At 37.4% G+C, this 24,784-nt stretch overlaps 1 protein-coding gene across 1 annotated transcript in view; it reads right to left on the bottom strand.

Annotated features, from left to right (window-relative positions):
- Positions 1-24,784, bottom strand: part of TMEM71 (transmembrane protein 71) — a 60,295-nt gene that overhangs the window by 17,883 nt on the left and 17,628 nt on the right. Inside the window, exons 6-8 of the mRNA XM_072603044.1 lie at positions 15,001-15,185; positions 7,142-7,327; positions 1,935-2,010 (exon numbers count right to left, since the gene is read on the bottom strand). Coding sequence (XP_072459145.1) covers positions 1,935-2,010; positions 7,142-7,327; positions 15,001-15,185 — 447 coding nt within the window. The remainder of the gene's footprint in view (positions 1-1,934; positions 2,011-7,141; positions 7,328-15,000; positions 15,186-24,784) is intronic.

Raw genomic sequence — 24,784 nt, 5'->3', positions numbered from 1 at the left:
TGAAGCACTTGATTCAGTGCCTGGCACATAGTAGATACTATATAAATGCTGATTGCCTTTTCTTCTCAAAGGAGACTTTCCTGAATTGGCTGGTTTTTGCACCTCTTCAATAGGGGGTGCTAAATGGAAAGGAAGTAGCTAGGGGAAAAAGATAATGTGTGTTTTTTGGTATCCCTTCTCTGGACAAATGATGTCTTGTGATAGTGCTAAATATTATCTTTATGTGGTAAAGTGTCAGTATTGTAATAAGGGTGAAGTACACAGCTTTAGCTTTAATGTGGATATGACCTTTCCAAGATTCCATCTCTGCCCAGAATATTTTGAGAGACTAAATGGACTCCAGCCAAGGTGAACTTTACCCTAGTTGAATATTGAAGTAGTTTTATCACTATATCATGTAAAAATTTCCTGGCTTCCTTCAAATTTCAGTGAAAATTCCACCTTCTACAGGAAGCCTTTCCTGATCCCCCTTAATTCTAGTCTCTCATCTCTGCTGAATATTTCCAATTTATCTTGTATGTATCTCACCCATATTGTTGTTCTTGTTCAGTTGTTTCAGTCATGTGCAACTTTTCATGACCCCATTTGGGGTTTTCTTGACAAAGATACTAAAGTGGCTTCCTATTTCCTTCTCCAGCTCATTTTACAGATGAGGAAACTGAGGCAAACAGGGTGAAGTGACTTGCCCAGAGTCACATAGCTAGTAAGTGCCTGAGGCTGGATTTGGACTCAGGTCTTTCTGAGTCTGGGTCTGGTGCTCTAACCACTGCATCACCTAGCTGCCCAGCTCATCATGTTTCTATGTCTCCTCCATTAGACTGTGAGTTCCTTGATAGTAGAGACTTTTTTTGCATTTCTTTTTTTAAATTTTTTTGCATTTCTTTGTGTCTCCAGTGCTTAGCACAGTGTGCAGTATATAGTGGGAACTGACTAGCTGATTGAACCTAATTTGTAAAATAAAATTATTCTTTAGAAAATGAAGGATCTTGTCTATACAGAAGACAACATACCAATACTGTATCAAGAGCCTCAAGTGAGGACATATGGAACTCATAATACCAAGAATGAAAGACTAGATCACCAGACAATGGAAAGACAGATTTTGGGGAGCCACTAAATCCTGAAATTTCCTGCTTTCTAAATTTGCACCAAGATTTATAGTTCTGAAATAACCTTCAGTATCCTAAAAGAGAACAGAGGCAACCAGCAACATTTTCTCTAGTGTTGGTTCTTATAAGCATTACCTTCAAGATTCAGGTAGACTCACTGTTCCTTCTCCATAAACCTCAATATTAACACCTAGATTACAGGGGTGGTTTTGTATCTTTCAGGTGAATCAGCCACAAAACATTTTGTCTGACTTCTCTACTGAGCTAGCAGCATTATGCCTCTTCCAGTCATTTTAGAACCATGGACAGCACTTTAGCAATTTCTGCTGACTGTCTTTGAGGTTTATGGAGCAGAGAAATTAAATGATAATAGTCATTGGGAGTTTTCTATATTTACAAACTTGCCAAGACAGCTGAGAGCTCCAGGTGTACAAAGATACAGATATGGAGCCTGTAAATAAATTGTCCTCAGTTTGTAGATATAATACTCCTTCAGCTGAATTCCAAAGCAACATTCTCACAACCTGGGAGCAGCCACACCAAGCCCAATAAAGAAGTTCTCCACCTTGCTGAGTACAAAAAGCCCAGGTATTTACCAAAGCATCAGTAGAGGTTCCTTCACAGCAATGATTCTGGGAATGTCAAGTACTAATAAGTTTCTGATCCATTTTTCTAACGGACTCTGTCTTGTGATGTCTGATTTGTCAAAAGGTTACAACCAGGAATGGACAAGAACAGATGGCTAAAGTCACGCCTCAAAGTCCATGATTTAAATACCACAGATAATCACTTATCAAATAGCAACAAAATTAAAATTGTAGTTACCTTGTACATGCTGAAATGACTAAGCATGTTATGAATACAATTACGGGAAAAAGGACTTCTTGAAATGTACTGGACTCTAAAAGGGAAAGAGAAGAAGAAAAGAATTGAGAAGCATTGCTTAATATGAAATAGACTCGAAACTATTAAAAAAAATTATAAATGATTAAACAGTAACTTAATAATGACTAATAACGATAAATGTTTATTTTTAAATGTATTGACCTTCTCCCAATATTGTTCCTTCTCCCTATCTTAAATCTCCTTTGGAAATATTATTTGCAAATATCTTATCTGTACCCTGAACACATTCTGTGCTTTGTCCTTTCTTTGTCTTTGTTTACACTCTTCCCTATGCATGGAATGCAATTCTCACTTCCCCTTTTCCTACGGAAGTCATCCTTAGAATTTTAATCCCAAATTAAATGCTATTTCCTCCCTCAGTCTTACCCTGATATTCCTGGTTAGTAATTATCTTCCCCCTCAGTCTCCTCACATAGCACTTTGTTCTGTATCTCTGTAATGCAGTCATCATGAAAGAGTACTTCAGGGAAATACAGAATTTTAGATTTGGAGGGAACCTTGGGGTCCATCTTTCCCAACTCATACACAGAAAGAACCCTCACTGTAACACACCTGACAAGTGCTTAAACAGTCTTTGCTTGAAGAGTTCTGATGAGGGGGTACTCCACTCATTACCATCTCTGTTTTTGTGCTTTATCTCAGTACTAGACAGTGAAATTTGTGAGGGAAGGATTTGTGTCCTCTCTAAGTACAGATACATTCCATACCATCTAGGACAGTGATGGGCACACAGTATGCTGTTAATGTGTGTTAGTGAATTGAAATTTGTTGAATTAAGATAAACAAATCTATTAACCTTTGGGGTATAATCCTTTGCTTTGGGAACTCTATGATGAACTAGTCCTCTATAACATGGCAAAATGAATGATTTTTCTTGGAAAGTTTATAGTTGTTTTTTTAAATGCAGTTTCTATTTTGAAGAACTTCACTGAATGTCAATAAATCAACTTTATGCTCCAACAACATTGTTTACCCAAGTGAGTCCAAAGAACTTTAGAAGTATCAGCTTAATCACCTTTAACATCCCTAGTGACCAGAGCTCTATATAGAAAAAAAAACCTTTGCAATAGTTATTGATTACATGAAAATAAAAGTAACTGGGAGATGTCTAAAAACTCATGAGATGGTACTTGTTGTTCAGTCATCTCAGTCATGCTTAACCCTTCATGACCCCATTTGGAGTTTTCTTGGCACAGATACTGAAACGGTTTGCCATTTGTTTCTCCATGGGAGCCAGTGGATCCATTTTGTCAGGCAATCAGAGGTTAAGTCACTTGCCCAGTATCACATCGCTAAGAAGTATCTGAGAATGGATTTGAACTCAGATCTTCCTGACTTCAGGCCTAATGCTTTATCTGCTGAGCTAGAGGCTGCCCTATCAAATGGTACAATGCTCTCCAAATGCTTTTATGTGGTTTTAGTCCTGCAAAAGGCAGAATTTATGAAGCAAGATGGCATGGGGTCTTACACTGGTTGCCTTTTAAAAGCTGATTCTTTTCATGGGTAGGATCAGTTATCAAAGTACAAGAAGGAAGATTTTCATGAGAATATTTCTAGTAATGGGCTGCTAGGTGGTGCAGTGGATAGAGCAGTGGGTTTGGAATCAGGAAGACTCATCTTCAAGGGTTTAAATCCAACCTCAGACACTTACTATCTGTGTAACCCTTTGCAAGTCACTTAACCTCTTTGCCTCAGTTCTTCCTCATCTGGAAAATGAGCTGGAGAAGGAAATAGCAAATCACTACAAGAAAGTTCTAGATAGGGTCACAGAGAGTTGGACATAACTGAAAAACTGCTTAACAACATCTACAATAATATATAAGGACTGAAATACAACTTACATGCATATCATCCTTGTTTTATAAATGAGGAAAATAGGCTCAAATAGGGGAAGTCATTGTGTCTGAGGTGACGGACATTAAGAGGACATGTAGCAAAATAAGTCAGGAAAGTGTCAATGCAGAACATTTTTCTTTCAGTGGTGTTTTTCAGTACCTAAGGGAATTGCAGCTTCATCTGCTGTGAGTCTCTAAGGAAATATTCATCCCTTAAAGGGATTGTAAGCTATAATAACACATCAGATTTTCATTGCTCAACTACAAAATTGTCCTCAGTGATCAAGCACCAATTTGGCAGCTATGTGGGGAAGGAAGAGATTATAACAGATGTAGGCATAAGAAGGCACTTTTGATAAGACAATCACACAGACATACCTACATATTGATGACCAAATCTAAATCAAGAAGGGTCTGATGAGAGAGGGAAGGAGACTTATGAAACTATAAAAGGTCCTCCATTTACAAATAGATTGCGTTTTAAAAAAATTATGTCAGTCATTTGGAACTTAAATGCATTTCCCCATGAAACATCATGAGGAATGGTAATTTCCCTGGTGAACTCAGAAAACCTATTCAATACATAAGGGGACAAAATTCCAGTGGCTTCCTCTTACTTCTAGAATCAAATACTAACCCCTCTGTTTAGCATTTAAAATGCTTCATAGCCAATCTCCAACCTACCTCTCTGCTTTCTTATATATCATTCCTCTACACACACACACACACACACACACACACACACACACACACACGCACACATGCACACACGTAGGCGTGTGCACATATATACTTATTTATAGTCCAAACAGATTGATATTCTAATTGTTCTTCACATATGACATTATATCTCCCATCTCCATACCTCTTCACAAGCTATGCCCACACCTAGAAGGGATATCCTCCAAATCTCTATCTCTTAGAATCTGTAGTTTCCTGCAAATCATAACTCAAATACCAAGGGACTTTTTTTTTTTTACATGAACTTGTCCTAATGCTTCTGGCTTCAGATTCTTCCTTCCTGAAAATTACCTTGTGTTAATCTTATATGTGCTGATACACATGCATATTGTCTTCCCCAACAAAATGTTAGCTCATTGAGAAAGGCTTTAGAATATTTGTCTATTCTGCACTCCAAGCACATAACAGGTTATTGATAAACTTTACTGATTTGATAGATTGAGAGGGGAAATTTTGAGTGATGATAGAACTTTCTAGAGTTCCAAAAATTATACCATGTAGTCAGTCACCCAGGCTACCTACGTATAAGACCAGCCCTTCCAGCAAACCTGTTTTCTACTATCTGGGTATAAGTTGTTATTTCCAGATGGGTAGCTTTTAGGAAGACAGGATAGTGCAGTGGAAAGAGCATTGACCTAGGAATCAAGAGAGTTACAATTCCCAACTCTACTGACAATTCATTGTATTATTTCAGATCATATGTAATTCCCCTTTCTGAGCCTTACTTTACTGCTTCATAAAAAGGAAGGGGTTGAAGAAAAGGTAATGTTACAAAAAAAAATCAGAGAGAGGAATGAAAGGAGGTACCTTTCAGATCTATGGTTGAAGGGAAAATCACTAAATGAGATAGAGACAATGACAAAAAAAAAGATCATTTTGACAATTTTGATGTAAAATTTAGAATTTTTTTCAAAAAGAAAATCCTAATAGGTAAGTGCCATGAGTAGGTAAGAAGGGTTATAAATAATTTTCAAAAGAAAAATTATAAACTATAAATAGCCATCTGGAAAAAGTGTTCCAGATCACAAATTATAAGAAATATATAAATGAAAACCATTCTGAGGTTTAACTTCATAATCATCAAATTGGTTAAAAGTATTAAAGTAGAAATAATCAATGTAAGGAGGGGTCATAATAAAACACACACAGGACAATGTTAAGTGGTCCAAATGCTTTGGAATTACATAAGACTTCACTTAATTGTTCATAATCTTTGAACTAATGACCTTAACAGTACTTTATGTGGTAGGAAAGCTTTTAAGGAAAAGACATTTTTTTCCTAATTCACTGTAGGAAAGCAGAGGGGAGAAGGTAGATAATAATACAAAAATACACAATATCTACAATAGGTCTAAATGAAAACAATATCTAGAGCTTAATTGTAATGACTAATCTTGGCCGCAGGAAAAATAAATAATGAAACACGTTTGCCTCCTTTGGGTTAGAGAGGAGAGAAGAAGGGAGGCTATGAGTACAGAACATCATATTTGTCAGTTACATTTGTCAGTGTTTTTGGTTTTGTTATTTGTTATAAGGAAGGCCTTAAAGTTGTGTTGTGTGGGAGGGTATATATTGGAGGTAGCATGGAATAGGGAAACAACAACAAAAAAAAAGAAATCAGAAACCCTGATTTCAAGCCCCAGGTCTTCTTCTTTCAACCTGTGTGACTGTGGGTGAATTGCTTTCCCCCTCTGGTTTTCAGTTTCCTGTCATGTAAAATATAGGGGTTTGAATAGATAACCTTCAAGATCCCTTCCTGCTTTAAATCTATGATCCTGTGATAAAGAAACTATAGTGAAAGGATGAAAGGCAATTATGTATATATGCACTTATATATTTATGCATTCATGTGAACATATATATTTACACATGTATGTTTACATCTTTATGTAGACATACGTTTGACTAAGAGCTTAGACTAAATGAAATCTCACATCCCTTCCAGATCTAATAATGTATGGGATACAGGATAGGGAATGGATCTGTAATTTCTTTGATAATAAGAAGTCTCAGCTAAGGAAATTCCTCCAACCAAGGCTTGGCAGCTCCTCCTCTTCATTTCTTTGTCATAGAAAATTGCCTAGAGCAATGCAAGATCGACTGATTTGCCCAAGGTCACAACCGTTATGTATCAGAGATCAGGTCTTCCTGATTCCAAGTCCAGCTCTTTAACATGCCACACTTCCCCTCTCTAATGATGTATATGTCAGAGATATTAGGAGAAAGAATTACTAGGGAGTAATAGCTAACATTTATATATCTCTTACTATGTGCCAGCACTTTACAATTATTTTATTTGATCCTCACAACAACCCTGAGAGGTAGGTACTTTTATTTATTCCCATTTAGAGATGAGGAAAGTGAGGCAAACAGAGGTTAAGTGACTTACCCAAGGGTCACAAAGCTAGTGTCTAAAGTTGGATTTGAACTCAGGTCTTCCTAACTTCAGACTGGACCCTCTAGACACTGCACTACATAGCTTTCCCTAAGGGAGTAGACTAATAGAAACTAAAATGAGACACTTTGGAGAAATGAAACCTTTCAACTTACTTGAATGATGTAAAATTCCCTGCTGGAAATGTTCTGGAATAATCAGCTGGGACTGAGGAGGCACAGCACACAGATTCTCCTTAGAATGCTGAAGGACTACATTGATAGAGGATGAGATTTCAGCTGATTCTGGAGTTTGTTTTTCTGAGGACCATAGTTGGGATGCAGAAGAAAATTCAGAATGACCTGTTGGAAAAACAAAGTCTGTGGTTGTGCATGCATACTTTCATGTGTAGACACAAACAATTAAGTGTCACATATATCTGTGAGGAATGAAACTATAGTGAAATCAAGCCAACAAGAAAAGGTGTTGAAATCCCCAAAGGACTGGTATTCACTGCTATGGCAGTGAGCATGACTACTCAGAGAGGGTTTCCAGGGCTCATGCCCTAGGAAGAAAGAACCTTTGTGAATCACACTAATCATTTCTACCCCCAACATCTTTATCCAGAAGTGAGGTTAAAATGAATACTGAGGAAAGTCTCAAAGGAAAAAAAAAAGAAATGCCCAAAGGTATGAGAAAAAGGTAAAAGAAGGGGAAGGAACAGTTTCACACCATTGCCTTGGTGCTGTTGTAGGGAGTTAATGGAAAGATTAAATGTACACAAAGCCCAGGGCTTATAGCACCAGCTCGTAGAATTGCTCGTAGAATTGCTCGTAGAATGGTCTCTTTCCCTTGCTCCACTCTGAGTCCCTGTCCAACCATTGGCAGGAGAGGAGGGGTTGGGGCACTGTTGTCCACATACATGAAAACTAGAGAAAATTTGTCTCAGTCACCATACCCATTCATATACTCAAGTCTCCCTGAACCTAAAAAAAAGCCTTTCCATAACTCTTGTAATCCATCCAATTTCCCAATTCTCTCTTTCCATATTCATGGATAAATTTCTCTTAAAAGATTTTCTGGGTTCAGTGCAATTACTGTCCCACTACTTATTATCATCTCATCTCCATGAAATTGAACTTCCATCCCCATTATACTACTGAAATGGCTCTCTGAAAAGTGATCAATGACCTAATGACCAAAACAAGTAGTCTCTTTCAGTCTTCATCTTTGATCTCCCTAAATGCTTTGACAGGATTGGCCATTCCATCCTATTGAAAATTCTCTCTTCTTATGGCTTCAAAAATTTTACACTCTCTTGATTTTTCACATACCACTCTAATATTCCTTCTATCTCTCCTTTTCTTTCTCCATTTCCTGTCTCATGGTGCTGTTTAAAAAAAAAAAAACAACTATTATTTCGTAGGACCATGTGGATCACCGCTGGACTTAGAGCTCAGTGAGTCTAACTTTCTTATTTTACAGATGTCAAAACCAAGACCCAGGAAGGAAAATCATTTGCCCGAGGTTATAGAACTAGTAAGTATCAGAGGTTGAGTTCAAACCCAGTTTCTCTGACTCCTAATGTCATGTTCTTTTCCTTATAAAAATGTTGTGCCAGTTTTATGAAGAATAAAGTCTCAACTATTTAAGTTCTTCATTTGGTGTACTAGAAAAATTAATCTTACTTAATTTTGAAATAGAATGAAAAGTATTTTCCAAGAACCATTCATGATATTATTGTAACTAGCTAACTGATTTGCACATGGTATGTTCTGAAGCATTTCTTAGAATCTCAGAGATCACCTCATCCAAGCATACATCTTATCTACAACACCACAGATAAGTTACTATCCAACTTCCTACTGAAGACCTTGAATCATAGAACTTATTTCCTGGATGACCACTTTTCAGGTATGTGATTATGGTGAAGATTCCTTTCATGTATGAAGCGTATTAGATGGCTGCTAAGGCCCCTTTCAACTCTCAATTTTGATGATTCTGTGATCCTTCTGAGGAAGTCCATCCCATGTTTAAGAGCTCCACATGTTGGGGAATTTGTCTGTATATTAAGCTAAAATCTTGCTTCTTATAATTTCCATCCATAAGATCTCATTATGGCCTAGAAGAAAAACTCAAATCAATCAGCTAAGTGGCACAGTGGAAGGAGGCCTGGGCTGAATCAGGAAGACCTGAGTTCAAATCCAGCCACAGATGCTTATCAGCTATGTGACCTTGGGCAAGTAATTTAACCTCTGACTGCCTCTAGTTCCTCAACTGTAAAATCAGGACAATAACAGGCCCACTTCGCAGGGCTGTTGTGAGGACCAAATGAGATACTGTTAATAAATCACTTAGCACAGTGTCAGACACATAGTGAGTGCCATATAAAAGCTTATTCCTTTCTTCTTTTCTCTCATGTAAATATTTCCATTCACTAAATTGAAACAATATGATTAGTGGGTATCTCACATCAAATGGTTTGCCTTATTCTCTTTTTATCACTGAAAAATAAGACTCATCATTATTTATATTTATTCTATGATAGTCAACCGCATAATAACAGGATCAATTTTCCCCACTGTGGAAGCAGGAGGTTATCCTCTGGTGACTTGATAGCCAATGGCCAATACAAGAAGGTGGATGGTTCCCTTTTCTATATCACAAAGGCGATAGTTGTGTTCATGGGCTGGAACCTTCCTGTCCAGAATAGATATGCAATCAAGGAGAAAAAGATGTCCACTCATGCCCTGCTCCCCTAGCTCTACCCCCCATGCAGCTGCCATATGCCACCTGATAAAGTAGCTTTAAGAGACCTCTCTGGTGGTTGCCAAAAAGACAGCAGGGATCAGAGAATTATCAGTTCTCCAGTTCTGTGCATTATGTTTCAAATAATTCTGCCTAAAATTGCATTAGTTTGTTTTTTTTTTTTTTTGACAACCTTATCACAATTGTGACTCATAATGAACTTGCCTCTGATTAAAGTCTTAGGCTTTTTCCATATGGACTACTATCAAGCTATATATTCCCTCTTCTGTGGTTCATTTGGGTGATGAAGTGAAAAGAGCTCAAGATTTGAAGTCAGAGTATCTGGGCCCAAGTCCCAGCTCTGCTTCATACTGCCTGTATGACTTAGCATAAATCACTTAACTTCTCTGAAATTATTTCCTCTGCTGTAAAATTGAAGTAGTTGGACTAACCCTCCAAGGTCCCTTGTGAAATATCCATGATCCTATAGCTTCCAGAAGTCTGCCCACCAAATCCCATCTCTTTAGATTGGGTTCTTTGTACAGACCAGCTGAGGTCTTTTAAGAATGTGATTCTGTTATTTTAGCTTTCTCTTTAAGCTTTGCTCTCAATAGGATAAGCATACCATGTAACACTTCATTCAAATAATTTATAAAAAATTTGGAACAACATAGGCCTGAAAAGTGGGTTCCATCAAAAGCCACAAGAGACCTTCCTCAAGGTTAGCATCACCACTGCTGGTTTAATTGTTCAACCAATTCTGAATCTACTAACTGCATTTATCATCAGTCAACATTGTTCTACTTTGTCATGAATATAGTACTGAATTTTTGTCAAAATTTTATTTTAGGATTTTGCCAAAATATAGTTTTATTATGCCTATGGCATCCCCTTTGATCAAATAGTTTAATGACCCTATCAAAAAGAAAATGAGGTTGGTTGGCCTTCAGTGACTTGTTCTTGATTAATCTATGTTGGTTCTTACCTCATCACTTTCTATATGTTTACAAGCCATTCTTCTAATAAGCTATTTTATAATGTTACCCATAAACTCACTAACAGGTTTCTTTTATTTACCCCCTTCACTCCTTTTTTTTAATGGGCATTCGTCTATTCTTTTTCTTTGCTGCCTCTTCCATTCTTAAAAGTCACCAGCATGATTCAGTTGTGGTTCAGTCATTATCTCTTCAAGTTGTTTCAGTACCCTGGGATGGAATTCTCTGAAACAGGTAACTTGAACTTATAAAGTATATAGCTAGGTGCTTTCTTACCATCTCCATTATTTTGGGTTTTAGTTTTCTATTAACCATTTTTATTCTCTTTCATTCTGAAAATTATTATCACTGATAGAGAGAACGGAAGGAAATGAGTCATTCCCTGCCTTCTCTTTCATCCATTACTATTATCCCATGGTAAAGTAGCCAAAAGATCTATCACTTCATTTTTACTTCTTGCATCTAACATAGTTTTCTTTTTTTAAAAAATGTTCTTTCTTAGCATCTCCTACAAGCCCTAGCTCACTCTAGGCTTTAAGCCTTCCTAGCACTATTCTTACTGGATTATGTCATTCTTTTGCATTCATCTGTCCATTCTATTTTTGAAGAATGAGCTTCCTCAAGAGGTGATAGGTTCCCCCCTCCTCAGATATCTTCAAATAGAGGTTAGACAGTCAGTTGTGGGGTATGTTATGGTGGAAAATTTTAAAATATATATATATATATATATATATATATATATATATATATATATATATATATATATATATGAGTTGGACTAGATGGTCACTGGGGAAACTTCCAACTCTTAAATTCTATAATTTTATAATATTTGATATCATACGATATATGATATTTTGATTTATAGGAACAAACCTACAGTCTGCTTGAAATCCATAGGAGATACTTTAGTAAAATTAAGGACATCTTATTTTTCTCAGTTACACTTGTATATTTATCTGCAGTAGTGAAAGGAGCTGAAGGTCTAATGAGAAATATATCTTAACCCATTTTAAAGGTGAGGAAATTGAGGCACCAGTATTAAAATAATGTGAAATACCTATGGTGACATTCACTTTAGTGTCATAGTCACAAACAAAATGAAGGTTTCCTGTTCAGTAGCCAATGTACAAATCCAGCCTCTCTCCTTCCCTGACAAGTTCACCCATCTCTCTCTATCTCTGTCTCTGTCTCTCTGTCTCTGTCTCTATCTCTCTCTGCCTCTCTCTGTCTCTCTCTGTCTCTCTGTCTGTCTCTGTCTCTGTCTCTGTCTCTCTCTCTCCTTCCTGCATCTCTGCATTAAAAAGGATGAGGGAATGGAAAACACAAAGAATGAAGAATGAATTGAAACTAACAAGGCAAAGTGATTTTTCCGTGCAACTGGGAAGGGGGTTAACTGAGGATATTACCAAACTGGAGGAGAAAAAATAACACCAACCATCAGAGTAGGAAAATTGAAGCAGGGGAAAAATCGTCAGGAAATAATTTTTGATTGCATCTGCAGCATAGGGAAAAGATAAACAAATGCATTTTATTCTGGTTGTTTATTTTGAGGCCTCGAGCTAGCATATATATGCATATGTATACACATGTATGCATATGTGTGTATATAGATATAATGGGGGTGGAAATGCTGGTGGAAGATGTGGTCTTTCATAGAGCTGGAAAATAACGTTAGGAAAAATTTGATTAAAATTCACATCTGTGATAAGAGACCTTGACGTGCTTTGTGCCCTTGTTAACTAATGGCTGATTTCTGAGAACTGCAGTAGGATGTCTTACTTAAGAGGCATCCAAAGTCATGAGAAGTATAATAAGGAACTTTTTGTATGTCCTTCATTACCAAAGATAAATTGCTCTCAAATTGTTTAGACATACTAAACGAAGGCAAGAGAAAAAGCTAAGGAGAGACATAAAAGCAATCTTTGTATGTCTAAAGGGCTCTTGTATAGAAGATATGGGATTGTGCTATAGGGTCCTGGTTATTCAGACTAGAATTATTAGATAAGTTATGAATAGGTAGATTTTGGTTCAACATATACAAGAACTTTCTAATGAACAGTTGGAAATAATGAGTCAATGAATTCCCTGACCCTGGAAATAGTTAAGCAGAGACTAAATGACTAGCTGTAAGGGACATTATGTCATTTTTCAGTAAAGTATTCTCCATGGAATGGAAAGTTAGGACAAATGACCTCTAAGGTGATTTCTATGCAGTTACTGGTGACAGAGCTAAAACACAAATTCAGGTCCATGGCTCTTATTAACTGTATCAAGCAGGTAGGTGGAGCAGTGGATAGGATGTTGGACCTGGAGAAAAGAAATCTGACTTAAAAATCCAGCCCCAGATACTTTTGATCCCAGGCAAGTCACTTAACCTCTACCTGCTTTAGTTTCCTCATCTGAAAAGTGGGAATAATAAAAGCACCTGCTTCTTAGGGCTGTTGTGAAGATCAAATAAGATAGTATTTGTAAAGAGCTTTGCAAACCTAAAGGCTCTGTATAAATGGTAGCTATTATTATCACACCACACAAACTCCTAGGAGGTATATAAAATATCAAGTTTCCAGACATTATTAATGTTATTATGTTGTGTGTAAGAGAAAAATATGTGTATTAAAATTTGAGAAAGTTGAGTTAAATGAATTTTTCAGTTTTTAAACATATGTATAGGGAAAAAAATAGTCTCTACTTTGAATAATAGTAATAGTAGATAATGTTTATACGGAAATTTAAGGTTTGCAAAGTGCTTTACATAATGCATACATACACATATATTCATATATGTTTGTTATCTCATTTGATTCTTGTAACAACCTTGTAAGGGTAGATTATCTTCTCATTCCCATTTTACAAATTAGGAAACTAAGGCTGAAAGAGGATAAGCAACTTGTCCAGGATCACACAGCTAATAAATGTCAAAGAAGGCTTTCCATAGGATTTGGTTATGTTGAGCCTTGAAGATTAAGAATTCTACTAGGCAGTAGTAAAGAGGGACTACATTCTGGGAATGATGGACAACTATATAAAGTTGGGAGATAGAACACTGACTTTAGGGAAGAGCAAGTAAATAATTTCTATTGAAATGTAGGGTGTGAGAAGGGGAATAATGATAAATAAGACTAGAAAATAAAGCTAGAGATGGATTTAAATCAAGAAATACTTTTAATATCAAACAGGCTGTACTTTATAATAAATAGCAAGCTACCAAAGAAGTGAGTGAAATGGTCACACCTTAGCTTTAGAAAGAGTATTTCAACTGTTGTATGAAGGGATGGGCTGGAGAGGAGAGTAAAAATAGGGAGATCAGTTGGGAGGTTAGTATAGTAGTTTAGGCAAGAGGTGATTAGAACCAGAATTTGGAAGATGACCATAGAAGAGGAGAGAAGGGTACAGATATAAAAGGTGTTATAGAGGTAGACTCAATAGAGGTGACAACTGATGTGCTATGGAGGTAAAGGAAAGTGAAGATCCAAGGATAATCCCAAGGAGACAAACCTGGGTACTATAGGGATTTTTCCTTTCACGGAAATAGGAGAAGTTTATGTGTTAGACATATTTAGTGAGGAATATCGGGAGTTCCATTTTGAATATTTTAAGTATGAGATAGAACATCAAAGTAGAGGAAGATGTTGATATGATCCTGGAGCTGAGAAGAGAGATTAGAGGTATATAGATCTGTGATTCATATACATAGAAATGATTATTAACTCTAAGGGAACCTATAAGCTTACAAAAAGATGATATACAAAAGAGAATAGGGTGAAGGACAGAGCCTTGCTCGTATCATCTCTGATGGGGATGGGGCATGGTTGATGATCCAGCAAAAAAAGACTCAAAAGAGATCTGACAAGCAAAAGGAGAACCTGGAAAAAGCAGCATCAGGAGGAAAGAGTATGCAAGAGGAAAAGTGACCAACAGTATTAGAAGATATGGAGAGGTCAAGAAGCATGAGGAGTGAGAATGGTAGATCAAATTTAGTCTTGAAGAGATTACTGATGACTTTAGGGATAAGTTTCAATAGAGTAGTGGGACTGGGGACCAGAAGCCTTGCTGATATAAGTTGAGAAATGAGTGGAAGATGTGGAAATGAAGACAAGTTTAAATGACTTTATTCAAGGATTTTGGCTATGCATAGGAAGAGAGATATATGATGATAACTTGAGGGATTGACATGAGTCAAGATAGAATTTATTTTTAAGCTGAAATAATAAGGCATGTTTGTATGAAGAAGGGAAAATAAGAAGAGATGGCAGATGAGAGAGAGAGAGAGAGAGAGAGAGAGTGTGTACCTTGATTACCATCCTTGTATAACTGATAAACATCCTCAAGGTTACTTGCTCCTTCAATCCATACATCTTCTCCTGGGGAAGAGTCCATTTCACTAAAAACACCTTGATGAAGCCAAGGGCTAGAGGCACTGAGATTGAATAGCTCAGAGAGAGAACGGCGAATTTTCTTTTTTTTCCTGAATATTCTGAAAACAAATGGAAGACAACATGATCTATCTGAGTCTCTCTAACTCACCCCTAGACCATTAAAATAGACTTCTTATTGGCCTCTCTGCTTTAAATCATTCCCCACTCCAATCCATTCTCCATTTGGTTGTCAAGACTACTTTTGTAAAGTGCAGGTCTGACCATGACATTCTGTTCTATAAAGCATGGCTCCCTTTAACCTCCAGAATAAAATATAAAATCCTGTTTGGCATGTAAAACCCTTCATTACCTGGCCTTCCCTATCCGTCTCATTTTCTTACACTTTGCTCCCCTCTTTGTAATCTATGAGACATTGATCCAGTGTCATTGGCCTCCTGGTTGTACCATGAGCAAGACCTTCCATCTCTCAGCTCCAGATATTCTCTCTGGCTGTCCACCATGTTTGGAATGTTCTTCCTCCTCACCTCTGCCTAACAGGTTTTCCTTTTCTCTTTAATACTCATCTCAAATCTCATCTTCTGTAAAAAGACTTTCCTGATTATTCCTCTCCCTCCACACCAACCACCTTCTTCCTGACTGCCAGTGCCTTTCCTCTGAGATTGCTTTCCACCACCTTATCCACTCATCTTTCTTCCTTCCTTTCTTCCTTTTTTTCTTCTTCCTTTCTTCCTTTCTTCTTTCCTTTCTTTCTTTCTTTCTTTCTTTCTTTCTTTCTTTCTTTCTTTCTTCCTTCCTTCCTTCCTTCCTTCCTTCCTTCCTTCCTTCCCTCCTCTCCTTCTTTCTTTCTTTCTTTCTTTCTTTCTTTCTTTCTTTCTTTCTTTCTTTCTTTCTTTCTTTCTTTCTTTCTTTCTTTCTTCCTTCCTTCCTTCCTTCCTTCCTTCCTTTCTTTCTTTCTTTCTTTCTTTCTCTCTTCCTTTCTTTCTTTCTTTTTTCTTTCTTTCTTTTTTTCTTTCTTTCTTCCTTCCTTCCTTCCTTTCTTCCTTTCTTCCTTTCTTTTTTTCTTTCTTTCTTTTTTTCTTTCTTTCTTTCTTTCTTTCTTTCTTTCTTTCTTTCTTTCTTTCTTTCTTTCTTTCTTTCTTTCTTCCTTCCTTCCTTCCTTCCTTCCTATCTATCTATCTATCTATCTATCTATCTATCTATCTATCTATCATCTATCTATCTGGTAGGTTTGCAAGTTTTCTCCCCCATTATAATGTGAGTTTCCTGAGATCAGAGACTGTGTTTTTGTCTTTCTTTATATTCCCAGGACTTAGCACAGTGTCTGACACTTAACAAATGTTTGATAAATGTTTGTTGACTGATTAGTAGCTCTTTCCTCTTGTTCCAAAGCCAGTGTTACCTAAATACATTCTATTAGTCAGTCAATAAGCACTAGGGCTACAAGAAAGACAGAAACGCAGTCTCTGATCTCAAGGAGCTTACCATCTAGTTGGGAATAAACATGAAAACAACTATGATACAAACAATATATAGACAGGCTAAGCCGGAGATAATCACAGAAGAAAGGCAGCAGCATAAAGGAGGATAGAGAAGGGGTTTTGTAGGAGACTGCATTTTACTTGGAGCTTGAAGGGAGTCAGGGAGATGAAGATTAAGAAGGAGAAAATTCTAGGCAAGGGAAATTCTAGCCAGTGGAAATACCTGGAGATGGGGTAGGTAGTATCACATAGTTCCGTTTAGTACAGATAAGAGAACTTTAGAAATAGTTAATGGAAAAAGGTTTCACATCTGCCCTATAGGAGTAGAGCTTTATGGGGAAAGAGTACTAGACTAGCAATATTAGAACCAGGTTAGAGTCACAGTCCCTGTACTTACTCACTGAGTTACCTTGAATTAGTCACTTCAAGAATTTGAAAGACTGTCATGTAGAAGAGAAATTCTATTTATTCTGCTTGGCCTCAGAGGCCAGAACTAGGAACAATGGGTGGAAATTGTAGAGAAGCCAATTTTGACCGAATGTAAGGGAAAACTTCCTGACTATTTGACCTATCTAAAAGCAGACTGGGCTGCCTCTGGAAGTACTGGGTTTTGTCCTATCTGAAGTCTTATCAAAAGAAGACTGAATGACCAGGTCAGGGGTGTAGTAGAGTGGCTCTCTAGTCATGTACAGTTTGGATTAGATTGTCTCTGAGGTGCCTTATAATTCTGTGACTTTAAACTCTCTGACCCTCAGTTTCTCCATCTATCAAAGGGATCCAATATTTGTAAGATCTTTTGACCACACAGGATCATCATCTTTGAGTAAGAGTGAGATAATTTCTTGCCACAGTTGTTATCAGAAAGCAGACGGTGCAATGAATAGAGTGCTGGCCTAGCGAAGACTCATTTTTGTGAATTCAAATTTGGCCTTAGAAACTTACTAATTGTGAGACCCTGGGCAAGTCACTTAACTGTGTTTGCCGCAGTTCTTTATCTATAAAATGATCTAGAGATGGTAATGGAAAACCACTTCAGTATCTTTGCTAAGAAAATCCCAAATGGGGTCAGAAAGAGTCAGACATGACTAAAAAATGACTGGACAACAAAAATTCACCCACTGGGTAGAGGACTAAACTTGATGACCTTTAGGTCCCTTCTAATTCATAGTTTTCTAGGAATCAAATAAAATGATGGTTGTGAAGGTGTTATTACAAATATCAAGTGTTATTACTATTACTTTTCTATCCATCAACACAGATGAAAGACCACCACCCAGAATATAAATATGGAGTTCTTACTTCACAGTCATAAAGATGGATTATGCTAGAGCATCTAAAGTATTTATTGGAATCCTTACAGTGACCAACAGCAAGTGTTGGTAAGACAGCTGGAAGACTTTAATTCTCTGTGGTTTCAGCTCTTCAAACACTCACAATCTTATACGTCTACTTCCTCCAGTGGTTTATATGGCAACCAATTCATGTCTTCTTATCCTATGTGATTCTTGGCCATGTTCTACCATAAATCCTTCTTCGAGAATTCAATAAATTAACTATAGTCTTTCTTCTGGATTTTCTGACCTTTTCCATTTTTTTTTACCATCTATTATCATGGAACCATCTTACTTTTTTTTCCCTCCAATCATTCTTTTCCTAAATAATAATATCCATTATACTGAAATTCAAATCCCCCCCCTCCCACCTCTTACTTGGAATCATAATTAAATAACATTATTTCTGGAAAGGGTATATCAATGGATTGTCTTTCTGTTCTACTTACCATCTTTGTGACTTACTAAACCTTCATTTTCTTTCATGAGCTTTGTTGCCCTATATCTGTTGTCTTCCCCATTAGAATGTATGCTCCTTGAGGGCAGAGGCTGTCTTGCTTTTGCATTTTTATTCCCAGTGCCTGGCACAGTGCTTGGCACATAGCAAGTGCTTAATAAATGCTTTTCATTCATGTAATTATTCATATGTTGCAATCTGCTTACAACCCACCTCACCATCATCACCATATGTCTCATTTTTTCTTGGGGTCATCCACAATTTTAGTTTTTCAGAGATTGTAATATTCCATGATTTGTAGCCATATTATATCACTGGAAAATCACCAGTGTTAAAAGATGGATTTTTGTGACAAACAACAGCTTGAGTTTCCAAAAAAACAGTTTCCAAAAAACAATCAAGCCTATTTTTTTCATCCTTCTCAATTTTAAGCTCAACTCATTGTGTATATTCAGTGTCTGTCCTGAGACAGGCATTAATAAACTAATTCCATGGTCTGTGCCCCATCCCCCCATTTGCTTTGTATTATCTGTAGGTATACTGGGTGCTCTTCCCCTTACCTCCCTTTTGGAGGATGTTCAGGTCATTTTTGGTGACCACATGGAAGTGTAGAGACCAGCTTCTTGCCATGTATGATTCATCATTGCATTGAATCTCTTAATTGGCTATTGAGCTAGAAAAGGGGTGACTAAGCCCTTTGGCTTGCTCTCTCCAGTTGTCAGCCACTGCCTCTCCAGGGACACTTGCTTACATTTTGAAGTCATAAGGAAGCCAGCTAGGATCGACCAAGGGCAAATTATGACTTTAGTATATCTATGGAGTTCTAGCTCAGCAGCCAATTAGGGGACAACCCAAAAATGAGTCCTATGTGGTTGGAAGCTTGCCCCCCCAATAATTGTCCTCTCCAGCTTCAAGGTAATCATCGCAAATGGCAAGCAAGCATGTTTAAAAGGGGATAGAGAGAAAGACAATCAAAGGGTGCCCCTGCGCAAATGTATAATGTATCAATCTTCTCTTGGAAGATTACTTTTCACTTACTTTGTATGTATCTTATATGAATACATTTATTTACCCGTTAGAATATAAGCCTCCTGAGGGTATCCTCAGAGATTAATAATCCTTAGTACATAGTAGATACCTACTAAATGCTTGTCAACTGATTGTATGTCCATATTATTCCTATATATATATATTCCTATTTATATATATGTATATATACATATGCACACTTAAATGTATCTAAAGTACAATTAAATTACTTTTTAACATATTTTGTATTTTTTTCTATGTGTATAGAACCTCATTTCTCTCTCTAAACTGTAAGCTTCTTGATGGAGGAGAAAGTTTAATTTTCATCTTTATATCCCCAGCACTTAGCACAGAACCTTGCACACAGCAGACACACATAAATGCTTGTTGATTTGAACTGAATTTCATATAACAGAAGTTTTCTCAATACGCTTGATTTGCCCTACATAGGTTGTTGAACCAGTTTCTTCTAAATGGTCATAGATCTTACTGAAGAGGGCCTGAAGTATCTGGAGCTTTATGCAATGAGTAACAATGGCATTTACCAAAAGAAGTATATGAAGAACTTAAAGTTTGAGTGAATCAATCAATGAAAAAGCATTTGTTAATCATACACTAAGTGTGAGATGCTATAACAAGCACTGAAAAGGCAAAAGCAAAATGTGAAGCAGTCTCTGTCCTCAAAGAGCTTGAACTGGTGGAGACAGCACATATTGGGGAGGGTGGGAGAGGCAGGGTAGTAGTCAGGGCACAATGGATAGAACACTGGGAATCAGGAAGACTCATCATCATGAGTTGAAATCTGTCCTCAGACTCCTAGAAGTTTTAGAAGTCATTCAACCCTCTTTGCCTCAGTTTCTCATTTATAAAATGAGCTGGAGACTGAATTGGCAAATCAATCCAGTATCTTTGCCAAAAAAACCCAATTAGGGTCATGAGGAGTCAAATATGACTAAAACAACTGAACAATAGTTGTTAGGTAAAGACTTTTTGTTCTAAGGAGTCATGGGGATGGTAAATTAATCCATAACTGACACATTCTTTCAAGAAAGAATGGTAATATGAATTTGATTATTGTGCCTAGCTTAAGAGGAACAAAATGTGAGGGGTGGGGAGATGGCAGAGAAAAGAAGAGAGGGGGCATATGGACAGCCTAGGATGACGATGAACAAAGTGGGATGGTATGAGACAAAAGGCTGGTCTGGAGTTAGTTGAATATATAGTGAGTTGAGTAAGTTAATACTCGATCACCAACCAAGACAGCTTTGGCCCCATGATAGCAAAAATGGCAAGGCCCAGGCAGATGACAAAATGGCCCAGGTGGAAGCCTGGATGAGATAGGAAGCATGGTCTTATCTAAGACTGCTGGATACAGTGGACTAGGTGAATTTACTCTTAATCACCAAACAAGTTAGCTCAGTCACAGCGGAAAGGTTCAAAGATGAACTGATTAACTAATCATCTATAAGGAATTTCTCTTCTCTTAGACCCTATGTAAAAGACATCTTCTGTGACAAGTAAGAAGACTATTGTCAAAGACATTTCTCATTGTTTTATAACTCATTTAATACTGATAATCAAAAGATTGTTGGACAAATTTCACCTTCAACATGAAACCTTTCCTCATCCCTTTATATTTTTTTTATAATCAATAAACAACACAGTGAGTTAGATGTAATGACTAAGCTTTGCCACAGAAGAGATAAAAGAAATGCACCTCCCTTCCTTTCCAGAAGTGAGGAAATGTATAAAGGATATTGCACAAACAGTCAGACTCCATTGATGTGTTGGTTTGTTTTGCGTAATTTTTTTTCTTTTTATTTGTTGTTCTTTAATATAAGGGATGGCTTGCTGGGTAGGGGAGCAAGGAGTAATATGTTCAAGTATTTGGAAAGCAAGAGATAGTATAAAAGTGTTTAAATTAAAAAACAATAGTGAACTTTAGTATTTTCTACAACTTTCAGTCAATCGCCATGGAAAAATATTATCTGCTGTTTAAAAAATTGTAAAAATCTGCATGTTTCTTTCACGTTACTTGAAAAGACTTTAAGCCAATACTAAAGTGGAGAGGGAGTTGGTGCACAACTTTTTATTTGGAGATGATTGTGCACTCAATGCAGCCTCTGATGCTGAGATGCAAAAGAATATGAATGGATTCTCTGTTGCTTGTTCTAATTTTGCCCTGACAATTAACATTAACAAAAAACTGAGGTTCTCCATCAGAATGGAGAAATTTTGAATGCTGTGGATAAGTTCACTTATCTTCGCAGTATACTTTCCAGGGATGTACATATAGAGGATGAGGTTGACATACACATTGTTAGGGCTTGGTCAATGTTTGGGAGGCTCTGAAAAAAAGTGTGAGAGAGAATAGGTATTAGGCTGCCTACCAAACTGAAGGTCTAAAAGACATAGTGGTTGACATCATTATTATATCCCTGTGAAACCTGGATGGTATTCCAGTGCCATGCCAGGAAACTGAATTGCTTCCATTTAAATTCTTAGGAAGATTCTGAAGATCACCTGGCAGGATAAGGTACCAGGAGAAAGTACTGAGGTCCTTTCTCAAAGTAAACTGCTAAGCATCCAAACTCTACTTTTTCACAGTGAGTTTCTCTGATAAAGACATCATTTCTCAAACATGGAAAAACTGAGTCAAATCTATAGAAATAAGAGCCATTCCTCAATTGATAAATTGTCAAAAGCTATAACTAGGCAATCTTCAGACAAAGTAATCAAAGCTACCTATTGTCATGAAAAAAATGGTCTAAATCACTATTTCAGACACTTACTATCTGTGTGACCCTGGGCAAGTCACGTAACTCTATTTGCCTCAGTTTCTTCCATTTAAGGAGGGAGATCAGCTCAGAAGATGTCCTCGTTTCTCATCTGATTGCATCACTTTGAGCCTTCTCTGACATTTCCATCACCTCCTAGTTGAATACCTTCTCTGGTTCCTTTTTTCCTCATGCATGGTGCCTAGCACATAGTAGATACTTAATAAATATTTATTAACTAAACCAATGTTGACCTTGGTGTCTGTTTCTCTGCTTGGCTAGAAAATAAAGTACTGATTTCTATATCTTAATATTCAGCCCTGTTGAGGCAGCCAGCTGACACAGTGCATAGAGTGCCAGTCCTGAAGTCAGGAAGACTTATCTTCTGGAGTTCAAATATGGCCTCTGACACTTACTAGTTGTGTGACCCTGCGAAAGTCACTTAACTCAATTTGCCTCAGTTTCCTCATCTGTAAAATGAACTAGAGAAGGAAATTCAAACTACTGTAGTATCTTTGCAGAAAAAAAGGGGGGTTCACAAAGAGTTAGAACTGAAACAACTCAGTAACATCAACAACAATATCCAGCCCTAATCTCTCTGCTGAAATCTGGTCACATATTGTTAGCCAGGTATCTCTCCCTGGTTGTTTCCACAGGCATTTCATACTTAAGATATCCAAAATAGAACTCATCTCCCCTTCCCCCATCCAAAATAATCCACCCATCCTCCAAACTTCCCTATTGCTGTTAAGAGTAGAGTGAACGTCAATAGCAAGAGTTTCTCTCCCAAACAACAACCCTGAGACTCCTGCCCCTCCTAGAATGATTTATCTTTTTATTTTCTCTTTTCTATTAAAGGGGCCATCCCCTGACTACTTTTTAAAAAGGCATGTTCACCGAATAGGCATTTCCTCACTTTAAGTGAGTACCGGAGAAGACCTTAGCCGAAAAGGCCAAGGTCTCCCATTGCATCCTGCGCCATCTCCAGTCATCCTGATGAATATCTGGTCACTGGATTCAGGTGGCTCTGGAGGAGAAGTGAGACTGGTGACCTTGCACAGCCCTCCCTCACTCAAAACAAGTGCAAGTCATGTCATCATTTCTCTGATGTCATGGTCCTCTTTGAAAACAAAGGACAAACACAACAAAAATCACAATGCTACCAGTTACCCTGATTCATAAACTCAGAATTATGCTCCCCTTTCTACCCATGTAATGGTAATTATGTTAATGAGAGTTAAAGATCTTCCCCACCCATTAATGGGCCTGCCCATTAAAGGAAGCTTGATTAGGGGAGATTTGTTTTATAGGAAGGCCTATACCTTTTGTTAATTTCTAATGAGGCACAGGTTCACAAGGGTTGTAATGCCCTCTGGCTCTGAAAAGTGTATATATTCTCTTAGGTAAGGTTTTGTTTTGGGGCTTACTTTTAGGAAGTGTTTGTTTGGTCAGACAAGACTTTGGGTAGCCACTAAGGAGCCCTCCCAGCTTTGAAAACCCATATGTTGTTGCTTCTCTCCCTGTAAACCATGTATGTATGTAATGGTCAGGCAGTTGGATCTGTCTGTTGATCTGTGAGGTATGTATTGCTTATGGTCAGACATTTGGAAGTCCTGTCTGTTGGCCTTTACTTCTCTGTTTATATTTTCTCTGAAGTTCAGGTTACTGACGTTTTCTCCTGAACTAAGTGAATGATATATGTGCTTGATTAAAGCGATTGTTGACCCCTCAAAAGATGTTTTTCTTTTAGAAAAGCAGAGCTAAGAATCTACATAGCAGGCCCTCCTGCAAGGGTCCTTGCTGCTACAACCCAATTCGCACTCAAGGCTTATTAATTCTATATGCATAAGATCTCTTGCATTTTGCTACTTCTCTGCCACTCACATAGACTCACCCTAGTTCATTTTCATATCACTTGTCACTTAAGCTACTGCAATAGCATCAGAAGTTGACTGTATCCCTTGAATCTCTCCGTTCTCTGATCCAAACTCTACATAGCTGCCAAAGCAATCTTCCTATGCTACTGATCTGAGCACATTACTCCCTTCTAAAGCCTTCAATAACTCCCATTACTAGAGGATAAAATTAAAACACCCCAGCCTAGCACTTAATCCCTTACCCTTTCTGCAGTCTAGCTCCAACTTGCCTTTCCAATTATATTTCATATTACTCCCCATCAGATACTCTTCTATTTTAGTCCAAACATGACTAGCAACTGAATAGTCCACCTTCTACTTCCACACATTCCCAGGAGTCATTCTTCATGCCTTCAATGCATTTCTATCTCATCCCTGATCTCAGAATCCTTATCACTCCTTGAGGCTCATTTAAGGTACCACTTATTCACTGGGCTTTCCCTACCCAATTATGAATGGTTTCTCCCTTTTCAAAGTTGTGTTATATTTCCCACAGTAAGCTTTTTGAGGGAAGAGAATACTTATCCTCAGTGCTGGAGAATTAGTGGATAGAGTTCACTATGGAGTCAGAAAAACCTGGGTTCAAGTTCACTTATGACATGCACTGGCTCTGTGACCTTGGGCATATACCTTAACATCTCAGTTAACACCTAACTTAACCTCTAGCTCTCTAAAACTATGAATTTCAGAATAGTTATTGGACTGAATT

This window comes from Notamacropus eugenii, chromosome 4 (assembly GCF_028372415.1).
Source record: "Notamacropus eugenii isolate mMacEug1 chromosome 4, mMacEug1.pri_v2, whole genome shotgun sequence".
In the NCBI taxonomy this organism is placed as follows: domain Eukaryota; kingdom Metazoa; phylum Chordata; class Mammalia; order Diprotodontia; family Macropodidae; genus Notamacropus; species Notamacropus eugenii.
Note: the sequence above shows the minus strand (reverse complement) of the source record. Positions and strands in the feature narration are given on the sequence as shown.